A 12,128-nucleotide genomic window follows, 5' to 3' on the forward strand; every position below is an offset into this window, starting at 1 on the left:
GAAGGCATTTCCACGCGCGACGTCGGTCGTCATCGGACGGGAAATATGGGAGAGCCACGAAATGAATTTCTGATTAGCTCTCATATCTGCTAAAATAATTAAGGTTGAAAAGTGGCCGTCGATGATGAATCCAATCAAAAATGCTGATTCGGTTTTAATTGGAAACTCGGAATCAAAATCTTGTAAATGTGGAATCAAAATTCCACAGTGGAATCAAAATGATTATTCAAATTTAATAAAATATTTCCTTTTGTTTGAAGAAATTGACACTCGAGGAGATGATTATGGAAAAGAAGAGATCGGAATTTTCCTCGTTGCAAAATTTTTTTCATTAAAAAACAATCCTATTTCATGAGCAAGAAAATTAGAAAAAAAAAACGAGCAAAATTGAAAAACACAACATTTTAACATAAAAAATTAAAAATATATTTCCAATCCTAGACATTTTAAGCAGGACGAAAAAAATATCAAAATTAATTTTGTTTTGAAATTTAATTATAAATTGAAGGATAAGGCTTAATACTCGCATATTTATAGACCTGTGAGTGTGTCTTGCCGGTTGTAATGTTTATGTTCCATTTATAGCAAGGCGCGTGCGGCCGACGAATCAATCGCGGCGGTGAAAATAGTTGCTGATTGCTCGATAAATCAATCACTCGCACTTTATACATCACATAATACTGCACGCAGGTCGGCTCAGCGTGTCCACGTCACCCCCCGATGCGTCGACACGTCAAACGTTGAGCTCTCTGCACAAACGGACGGCCAGGTGAGTTTTGTGAGAGAGCCGAAAAATTCGCCCGTGTCTGGCACAAACGGCATAAAAGGTTTGCTTTGAGCCGAGCACTCTTTTGGATGGGTGGGCACAAAATATATATGATGATTTTTAGCTCGCCGAGCACACATTGATACTAAAAAAAAAAATGAAACTTTCGATGTGTTAAAACTGTGCGAGATATGAAAATGTGAATAATTCTACACCAATTTTTACTGGTTTTAATTGTATCAAATAATATTTTTCAAAAATTTGTGCTCATTTGGCACATTAAACACTGGGAAAAAGGACAACAGCTGAAATTAAAATTATTAATGTTAATAATAAATAAATTTAATTTAATTTATTTATTTTTTTAGCATTTAATTTTGTAATTTTATAAATAATGACATATTTTAATATTGGACATTAAATTTTTTAAACAAATATTAAATATATTAATTTAACAGATTAAAAATTCCTTTGATGTATTAAAAAGTAATTAATTTAAATAACATAAATATTTAAAAATATTATTTTTTTATATATTTGAATGAACATGAATTTAAAATCTGTAAAACCGCCAGCGAGATATTTTGTAGCAAATATTGATCCATCACAGAGGCAATCACCGTCATATTGAGATTAAATTTAAAGCTTTGCCCCTTTTATTTAATTTTGCTTGATTCCGGTTAATACAAATTTTGTAATCCTCAGCTTTTCCAATACCCACGAGAGAGCGAGATCGATAGTTTTCATTAACGGTGAACCTTCGTCAACCAACAAATCTGGCGCGTGACCTTTGGAACTCGAACCGGAACATTGTAGTTTCTTCCCTCTTCTCACGCGTCACTCGGTCGACCCCAGCGTCAGTTCAAACGCGTTTCGCTACATCCAATCAGGAGGGAATTGTCCTTTGGTACACTAAACGGCATAAATTTCCATTTCAACCAAAAAACACCTTTATTTGATCCGAACACAACAATTTCCAACCGAAATGAGTGAGAACAAAATTGATCTGCCACAAGAATTAGCATATTCATGCGCCGGAACCTTTTTTTTTTATTACGGCGCGGCGAATCATTTTAATCACAAATCGCCGCGGGCACTAAACGCCGATGAAGGAGCGAATCAGATTAGCGCCTGCGTTATTATTTATACAGTCGCGGCCGGATCGATGGCCCAATATTTGTCTAACCCACATAAGAGGTTTCTTCTCGGGAAGACAATCGTCTTCTTCGCGTGTTTCTCGCCACTCCGAGATCTTATTCTTTCATTTCGTCCGAGATGAGATGAGTTCTGTTGTGTACCTTTTACATTTCTTTTCTCTCTACGAAAGAAGAAAGAAAAAAAACGAACGTGTGTTTTCTCCTTTGTCAGTTTGCACTGCCATAACGAAAGCGAACCGAGTGATGGAGGAAAAAACCGCAGTTCTCGTTATATTTGTGAAAAACACAGGGAGAGGGAATTTTTAATGCAAATCAGAAAGAGCGAAAAAAGAGGCAAAGTGCCGAGCCTGGAATAACACACAGACAAAAGCGGTGAGAAAATTGAGGCCGCTCTTTCACTGCGCCTCTATTATTTGCAGGAAAAAAAGTGGGGCGAAAATGGACTTGTCGAATTCAGCATAGTCCGGTGCGGTTGATGGTGGAAAAATTGCTGGGGGAGAGGAAAGCACAGATTTGTAGCAACTGGCATGGAAAATTTTTGTGAAAATACAGAATTTTTTTCATATGGAATGAAAATTTCAAAAATTATGAAATTTTTCACTGAAAACTAGTTTGAACTGCTGCTCGTTTAAATGAATTTTTCAAACAATTTAATAATGTGGCAAAGGGCGTGTGCCGTGTTCTCATTAAAAGATTCAGTTCCAAATAAGAGATGTACACAGTAAAAAAATTATTTTTTCAGTTTTATTTATTTTTTAACCATATTCGTTGAATGTGGTCTCTTTCCTGACTCATAAAAAGTGACCGCGGAAGGGAATTGTTTTTAGCTTTGCCGTCTTTTTTCCCTGAACCTTTTTAATAAACATGAACAAGCGAGAAGGAGTTTTTATTTAATTATTAAAATGTTCTATTTTTACTTTAAAAGAGATGGAATTTTTTCGTCATTTATAATTTATAACAACCAAAGCCGTCATCAACAATTTAAATAAGCCTATTATTAAGGTAAAGAGTTCAAATTCAAATTTATTGATCATTTCCGAAAGATTTCAAAAATACTTCACAAAAGAAACGGACTCTTTTTTTGTCTTCTATCGTTTTATCCATTCATCGTGCAATTTAGAATCCCAAATCACACGGCGTGACAAAAAAGAAATAAGAACTTCTGCGGCTAAGTGAGAAAGGCAGGAGGAAGGAACAATACATCTCAACGGCTGTCTCGGGTGCGCACCATCAATTTTCATCAGCCGGAGCGGCACAGCTGCAGCCTCTTCGCAACCGAATTATGTGCCGGCGTTTGTATTTTCGCACCAGGGCAGAAGGTTATAATAATGGCACCTGTGGGCCGGCGCGAGACGCGGATTCCCACTCGCGAGAGAGCGAAATCAAGATAATGGAGCAGGTCACACAGAGGCACGTCGGCTTCAAGTGCTTGCGCCGGTTTTCTTTTGCACACGTGCTCCGTATCAAGAACAAAGCAAATAAAATGACGCGTCTGCTCCATAAATGCATGTCCGTGATATGAAAAGTAGATCAAAAGAATTTTATTTATGTCAATGATCTTAAGACAACTAAAAACTAGTTATTTTAATTTTTATCTTTTATAAATTAAATAAAATTTCTTTTACATTTTTAACTCGTTCTATTAATTTACATAAAAATTTTATATAGATTTGAAAATATTTAATATTTTTTTTTAATAAAATAAATAAACTGTCACATTATTTATAGCTTTTAAATTAAATGTGAAAGGAAATCGTTTTTCATTATTTGTTTAATTTGTCCTCGTTATTTTTCTAAATCAATATAAATCTATGGAACTATTAAAATACACATTTACTTTTGCAGACACACACCTAACTCATCGAAGTCCAGTTTTCTGAAGATGATGGAGAATATTCAATTAATTATAAATATTTATTATCACAACGACACATCTAGTGAAAAATATAATCAATTGTATATTTTTTTCAATCATGTTAATTGTTACAAACATAGCTGATTGGACTCCCCTGTCTGAATTCTGCCAATAAAAAACTGATTGGCGAGACTCACCCCTGAACATTCGGAAGACTGATCCTGCGCACCCACGCGTGATTAAAGTCATGATTAAATTGGAAGCCGATTTTTGGATTGCCTCTCTTGCTAATAATACGCATCGGGATTTCGCCCGCGAATGCAGGTCACAATTTATTGATATTCTTCCACACATCCATGGAGATTTTGCTGCTGCAGCACTTTGTTGCGTGCGAATACATTAATAATTTAATAAAGTAGCTCGTTCATTAGATGGAGAAATCTTGGCGCAGGAGCTCACACTTCATTAGCGGCGCCATTCAGAAAAAAAAACAGTTCCGAGCGTCGCACAAAAATGAGCCAGGGCGTTTCGGCTCATTAAAATGACAAAGATCCACTTTATCTGGCCGCCCTCTCATCTGCCTCGGCGCGGCAGGCAAATATTTGCTTGTTGCGTCAAATTTGCTCCCAAAGCACCGCTTTTCAATCTCGCCCTACTGCTTTTTAATCTTGCTAAAAAGCAAAGTTTTCTTTTTCAAAATCATAAAGAGCGAAAAGCGAACATTTTTGCTGACAAAACTTTAATAATCTACCTGACGAGCAATTTAAATTTGGACACTAATTTTTCTACTGGTAATAAAATGCAAAAATGAAATTTTTGAACATGACATACTATAAAAAACTCTTTAGAATTGAACTATGTAAAATTTATTTAATAAAATGTGGGAATAATGAAAGAATTTTGATTATTTATTTAATTTGTTAGTTTTTTTTATATTTTTTATACATATTATCAAATGAAAACAGCACAAGTCTGAAAACTTCCAATTAATATTTTTTACTTGTTTTGAGAGCATAAATAAATTGAATTCTTGTGTTTCAAGTGTCATCAAACATTCATTAAAAAATCTCCACATGATGTATGGAAAAATAATCATTTTGAATATGCATATGAATCCAATTTTTACAAGAGATGATTGAAAACTCGCAACTAATTTTATATTAACCAAAGCCACTTTTGAATTATATTTTCAGATTTTCCATTAATAACGAAAAATTAAAAATTTGATGGAGTTCTGTCAGTACCATTAATTAATTCCAAACAAAAAGGGCTGTTGAGTTTTATATTTAACCCAGCAAACCAGCACTCGGCCGGCACAGTTAATTGCTTTTCAAAAAAACAACAAGGCTCACCCTTTGCAGAGCTGCTCTTTTGAATTGTTTCGCGCCGATGGAGTGGAAAGAGCAGCCCCGCAGCTCGATTGATAGAAACGTATAAGCAGCTGACTGACGGGCGCACGCACGCCTGGTGCGAATTAGAAAAGAACGCGCAGGGGTTATTTACGGATGCACCACTCGTCGCTCATCCTCCATCAGTTTGCAGGATTAACGGGGTAATCTCTCAATAATGGAATTCGACCCAAAAGAACGACGCAATCGTGTCGTTTCCCAACAGGCATGGAAAGTTGTGGAAAATTGGCTGCGGCCGGTGCAGCACACGGAAAGTGAAGCGTCAGCTGTGCCACTTTGATTATACTTCTTGGTCTCTGATACATCCAATATGAAACTGGGAGAGCAAGAAAAAAATATAACAAAAAATTGTGGTGGCAAAAAAGATTGTGACAAAATTGACTCTCGAACTTAGGATGAAGGAGAATTGAAGCTTTTTTTAGTTTAAAAAAATAAAACTCTCTGTTTGTAAAAGTTGTAAGCAAGAAACTAAAGTAGTCACTCCTTTATAAAATTAAAAGTTTCTTTAAAGTTCTACATAGACATCTCTCCGTCCCAGAGAAAGAAAGAATAACATGCCCGCATCGGAAACCTTTTGAGTAAAAAACTTTTTCTGTCAAACATCAACTCTACAGCTGTTTGGAAGCTCTTTTATATCTAAGGGCAATGGTCAGTTGGAATGGTAACAAAAAATTTTCGTAAAAATATTTATATTATTACTAAAACAATAGATAGATCGGAATATCTACCGTTCATGAGAAATTCAATATTAATTTATAAAATATTTTTTCTTCCCTTACTCAAATTATGTCGTCATTTTAATTTCCGAAGAAGATTTATTAAAGATCAATAATTTAATTCTTTACTCTACTATTTTAAAAAAGAATTAATTGCTTAAAAATCTTAGAAACTGACATAAATAAAAAAACAGGAACAAAGTCCCAGCTTGAAATTACAATTCATGCTTATGTTCTGTATTTTTTCAATTTTTTTATGTTCAAATTTTGTTAAATTTTATTTTGAAGAATTTTTTGTTAATTTTAAATCAATAAATTAGTTCAATTTTATAATTCGCAATGCTAACATAACAACTTTTTTACGCTTATTCCTCTAGGGAAACATTCCTGGAGATTCCGACCCATGCGTGGACCGCCTAATTACAATTTGATGACAGAGCTGCCAGTTTATCCAGCTGACGACGAGAGACGTCCGCGAGCATGATTGATTGTCGCGCGGATTCCACGTGGCTTTACCTTATTGATTTCCCAGACCATTAAGAGCTCCACCCCACTTTACTCTAGAGAAACGAAAAACCTACATCATCTCTCTCCGATATAGGTAATCCATTGTTGCGGAAATTTGTTGATGCTGATTTCAATTTTAGTCTTGATTTTTAAAAATGAAGTTAAAAAGTTCACAGATTTTAAATAATTTCATATAATTATAATTTAATACAAGTATATTTATAAAGAATATAAATAAAAAATAACGTAGTTTTTTTAATTTTAATTTAAAAGTTAAATTTTAATAGACTTTATAAATTTCTTAATATTTTTCTTTTAAAACCATTTATATTTAAAAATAATTTTAACAATTTAGAGCATTAAGTTCACACATTAAAGCATTAAATAACTCTCTCCATTTTTTTATAAACATTTAAAAAAATTATAATCATATTTTAGCTGCAAACAGGTATAAATTGAATTAATTTTCGTTTTAAAAGACAATTTATCTTTCCAATTTTCAATTTAAGCAAGCATTATAATTAATATTGATTGTTAAAAAATTCAGAGCAATCATAACAAATTAAGTATTTAACAACCTTAGCTAATTGTAAGTTTTAATATTTTAAAGTCACATAAAAGTATACTAAAACACAGATTTGTATGAAAAAATTAAATTAACGCACGTAGGATGAGGCCGTCGCGTAAACAAACCATGGAAATTACTTTTTTTTTTCACAAAAGCATTCTCCTTGCTCTTTTACTTAATTTCCTCCCTTCTGCGTTAGCGTGAATGGCTGTGCATGGTTTATCATCTCCACCGAAAACAAAATTATTTTGCGAGCAGCTGTTTTTTGCACAAGAGCCGAGAAATGAACTCGAGCAGGAGCAGGCAGGGTCCCTTCGAGCCCTTTCTTCATTCTTTCGTTTTTCCCCTTTAGCACCGCGGGCGGCGTGAATGCCGGGCTGAAAAGCGGCAAGTGAGATTCTTTCCGACGCTGCTCGGGTTTCTGCCAATAAAGAGCGACAAGTGGCGTGTCGAATTCGACGCCTATGAAAAATAAAGTACAAGAGAAGAGACGCGGCTGAAATAACAAGCCTCGACCGAATCAATTTTCTTCTTGCCTTGCAGATTCGGCCGATTAATGCAGCCCATGAATATTGATGTGCGGCGAGGCCTGATTTCTCGCATAATTTCCTTTTGATGCGTTAATTAATCGGAGGCGGCGAACGAGCGGGTGGAGGAAATTAAAATATTCGCGGCAACGCACGCACTAATTATTTCCCGCCTAATTTAGCGACCGCCGAGCAGAGCAATTTGAATAAAGATGCAATTTCCCGAGCGAAAAAAGAGAAGCAGAAAACTTTCGCGGCACCAGCTCATGCTTATTATGCAAAGTGGAATTTATTCGCTCGTTAAGTGTGCGCACTTAATTTTCTAACCGTGCAGGGAAAAAAACTGAACGCGCGCACGTGACTGGACTGCTAGAGACGCACAATTTTAATTATTTCATGGGTCTACTCCTGTCGTAAACGGGATTATGTTCAGAGATTATCAAGCTGTAATATCCACTGAGGTAAAGTTAAAAAGTTTACCCTATGCGAGTTCAAAACACACAGATTTACGCATACTTAGAAGTAAAACTTTTTGGTTTCAAACGTTTGAAGATTCCTGTATTCTTTTTAAAAGTTTTAGTGTATCCAATATTAAAAGTTTAAAATTCTCTTTGAACTTTTGAACTTTGAAGTAGTAAATTCATAAATTGGTAAGGATGCAGTTGCAAAGGTTCTCTTTTATTCTATATTTTTATAGTATTGGGAAAGAATAAAATTATTATTATTAAATTATTTGTTTGAAGAAGTTGACACTCAAGGAGATGATCATGGAAAAGCCCGATCGCTTTATTTCTATTACATTATTATTATTATTAATATTGTTCTTTATTGACTTATGATATTTTAAATATATTATATTTTATACATTTATATTTATATAAAATATATAAATATAATTTTTAAGATTTTTTTAATTAAAAGCGTTAGAAATCTAGCTAGTCTTTATTTTAGGCATTTTTTTTAAAAGGATTCTATACATTTTTTACGATATAATAACGAAAGGCCAAGACGTTTTTCTATATCCTTTAAAAGAAATAAAATTGTCGTAGACTAATTTCTCTTTTTGCTTCCTATTATAACGTTAATTATGTCATTATACTTGAAAAAAAAAAACATAAGAACAATATTCTAGTGTTGCATATTAATGATTAAATTTACCTAAAAATCGCTTAAATAATTGTATTTTCTTATGAAGTATAAATTTAATTCTTTATTTTTTATTGTTATTTTAGCCTAATTAACAATTCCTTATTTCCAACCATTAATTACTTTCTCCAGCCATTATTTTTAAGTGAAAACAGGCCTTCTTGTAGATATTGCTTATTTAAAACAATTTTTTAAACGAAGACTATATCCCATTTTTTATGAACCCACTATTCCTCCAATTAATTTCATCAACATAAAAAATAATAATAACAATAAAATTTATATCTTCTTCTAACTTGTGAGACTTGCAAATTTATTTTTATGGCACATAATAAGAGTTGATTTGTATTAATTTCCCTTTTTCAAATGAAATATTTACTTTCCATTTTATATTTGAAGCAAATTAAAAGTTTCAAACTCACCGGTTTGAGTGCGACCGGTTGGTAGCGGATTCGGTGGTGTCTCTTGCGGGGGTCGTACACGGTGAGAAACTGTCCGGGTCTTGCGGTCGGTGGCCCTGATGCGTTGTCCTCGGCAGCGCCGTCAGTCGGAGCAGCGGCGGCGCCGCCACCGCTCGCCGCCATTTTTTACGCGCGTCCGGAAAACTAGCTGGCGGGCAGTTTGTTCGACATTCTCGGCTGCAAGCGCATTAATTGCGATTTAATCCCCTCGCGGTGTGTCGGCGCACGACGGAGACATGATTTATTCAGCGCGTTTGCTCTTGTGCGACGCAAGCAAACAATCGAGGTAATTAGTGGAAAACAACGAACTGACGTTTCTGTCGAGTTTGCGGATGGGCAAATTAATTTTGCGCAATATTGGGTTCATGAACGAAGGTACCAGATTATCAATTTGTGATTGGTCATCAGAACATGTCAAGCGAAATGATAAATTGCATGATAAACTAGTTGCAAATTTAGCCATTGTAGTTAATATTTAAATGTTGGTTTGCGATATTTCAAAATATCGTTGTTTTTAATTAAATTGGAGAAAAACATCTTTAAAATTACAATAACTAATATAAAAGTTTTGTTTAAAAATTTAAATCCTATACAAATTTTTACTCTTTTAATATATTCTCTCATAAATTTAGTTTCTAATTTAAATTTTTTAGTGGATTTTTATTGGTAGGAAAAATCAGAGAAAACTTGGAAACAAAGAGTCTATTTTTGATACAAAACTAAATTATATCTACAGAGTTAAATGTTAGCTTACCTCACTTATATTTTCAGTCTTTTGAATGCAAATTTTTAGTTCTTGAATATGTATTTTTCTAAGTTTATGTAATCCACTTTATCCATTCTGTATAATTATATAATATTTTAATTTTGAATACAACCATAAATCATCAAATTAGGCAATAAATGTTCTAGATCTCATTAATAGATTGTTGAATCGAAAATCACGGGAGGCGCGGATCGATGCGCTGCAAACTCGACTCGAAACAAAATAAAGATGAACCACGCAATAAAGATAATTGAGTCTTCTCTGGCTCTGTTCGTGTGCGTTTCCGTCGGAATGTGTGGCTTTCGACCGACTGGCAGCGCATTCGCTACAGTCGATAGTCTTAAATAAATCAGATGAGCGCGCGGTTGCTTAATTCGGTTGCGTGCCGGAGCCACCCCCACGCCATTATTGAAAGAAAAAGGGGTGAGAGCAGGACGACGTTTCCGAAGCAATAACTGGGCCGCCTTTCTTTCCCGTGATATGTCACCGCGATATTAAAGGGCGAAAAATACAAAAAAATTCTTCCTCGGGGAAAAACGCGAAATGTTTTTTACACGGAGGAAGTGAACGGAAATTCTGTAAATCATTGCCAACCGAAGTGGGCGAGGAAGGAAACGGAATCTTTTTTGCTTCGGAGGGAAAAAGTGCGAGCGAAACCTTCAATGGGGAGGCATTAGAGAAGTTTGCGCTAAATTAATTAGGAATCCTCTTCCGGAGGGAGCCGTGAAAAGAAACTTTTGAATCTCGTCAAAACTTTGCACCTGCAGCACTTGATTACCTTCACTTTCGGTGACACATTCGAAATGAAAAATGCCACCCAGTGGAGGGTGGTGCAGAGAGCTTTGCATTGTTTGTGGCGGTAAACAAGACAGCTTGTTTACTCCGGCGCGCAGACAATAGTTTGGCGACGAGATAATTAAAGGCCCAATTACGAGCAGCCGTCTTCGGTTTCCCGCGTGAGTGCAAATTAATTAATTTGCCTAGGCAACAACCGCGATTTATTGGCGTAAATCAGACGGCGGCTCGTGTTTCATATTTTAATTAAACTTTGAAGCTTCTGAGATTATCAACATCAGAGCGGATAATATTGAAATATTTTCTCTGTCGCGGAAGGAAGGAAGGAAAATTTGTTGAAGGAAAATGAATTTACTACATCGCTTGATGGGATTTTCTCGCGAGTGCAAGAGCGATAATGTTTGTCACATATAGGGGCTTTTCAGATTCAAAAGGTTCAAAGAGGATCTGCAAAGTTCTGTGTATATCGATTGGACTTCGTTGTTAGAATGAAATTTTAATTCATAGAACTTTAGAGACTTAAATTTTAATAAGTTTTGAACTAAATCAATTAGATTTTTTCCAAGAATAAATGAGAATATGGATACATTTCCGACTGACATTTCGCCTTTGGAAACTCATCAATGCCAGTAATCAAAATATTAATATTTAAAAACCAATTATGCAATCACATTTCATTAGAAGAATTTGACTCTAATATCAATAATTTAATTATGTAAATTGAACAAATCAGTTAAAAACACAACTTTGAGAATCCTCATTTGGAACTTTGAATTTAATTAAATCAAAAACAAATTTCTAACTCTCCATGTGAATCTCGTTCTCGCAAAACCAATATATTCAAATTGATCAAACACCAAAGTAAAACAGATTGCAAACGGAACTCAATTTCGATGATTGAAATACATATTTGGTATTACCGATTGTGGCGACGCGCGCACAGCACTGCGAAAACGCACACGTCGGAGCCGAAACGAGTGCACTGACAGCGGGGCGAGAACACAGAGGGACTCCTCTCGTTTCACAGTCGGTCGGCTCGAGAGCAGAACGCAGACTTCGGGCCTCGGCAGCACGTTGGCCGCGCCGCTGAGCGTGGCTGGCGCTGCTGCGCCGCCACAACCCAACTTGCTCAAGTGCATAATTCGTGGAGTCTCATTTAATCTCGGCGCGAGAGGGATCAAATTTGGAATTTTACTAATTTCACAAGCTCAAGTTTCAACCTCATTTAAAGTACTTTGAAATTATTTTCCTGGTTATTGTTTCAAGGTTTGCAATTCAAGAATGAAGAACTTAACGCAAAACTCCAGTTGGGATGATTCAGATTATAAACTAATTTTAATTTGTTTATATAGAATATAACTATATTTCGACATTTCCAGTTTTTATTAAACTCAAATCATCGGATTTAAACTAATGATTACTTTATCACGTTAAAACAATTTTTTAATGATTTAT

General features: G+C 35.0%; 1 protein-coding gene across 9 annotated transcripts in view; it reads right to left on the minus strand.

Annotated features, from left to right (window-relative positions):
• LOC132198922 (uncharacterized) overlaps window positions 1-12,128 on the minus strand; it is a 98,534-nt gene that overhangs the window by 51,436 nt on the left and 34,970 nt on the right. Inside the window, exons 1-2 of one of the 9 annotated variants that reach the window (XM_059623229.1) lie at window positions 11,594-11,693; window positions 9,074-9,289 (exon numbers count right to left, since the gene is read on the minus strand). The exons of 7 other annotated variants lie outside the window; for them this stretch is intronic. In XM_059623229.1, coding sequence (XP_059479212.1) covers window positions 9,074-9,235 — 162 coding nt within the window. In that variant the 5' untranslated portion in view covers window positions 9,236-9,289; window positions 11,594-11,693. Of the gene's footprint in view, window positions 1-9,073; window positions 9,290-9,866; window positions 10,574-11,593; window positions 11,694-12,128 lie in introns of those variants that run through there. One more of the 9 variants, XM_059623228.1, reaches the window with a different exon arrangement.

This window comes from Neocloeon triangulifer, unplaced genomic scaffold (assembly GCF_031216515.1).
Source record: "Neocloeon triangulifer isolate White Clay Creek 2 clone unplaced genomic scaffold, ASM3121651v1 ptg000013l, whole genome shotgun sequence".
NCBI lineage: Eukaryota > Metazoa > Arthropoda > Insecta > Ephemeroptera > Baetidae > Neocloeon > Neocloeon triangulifer.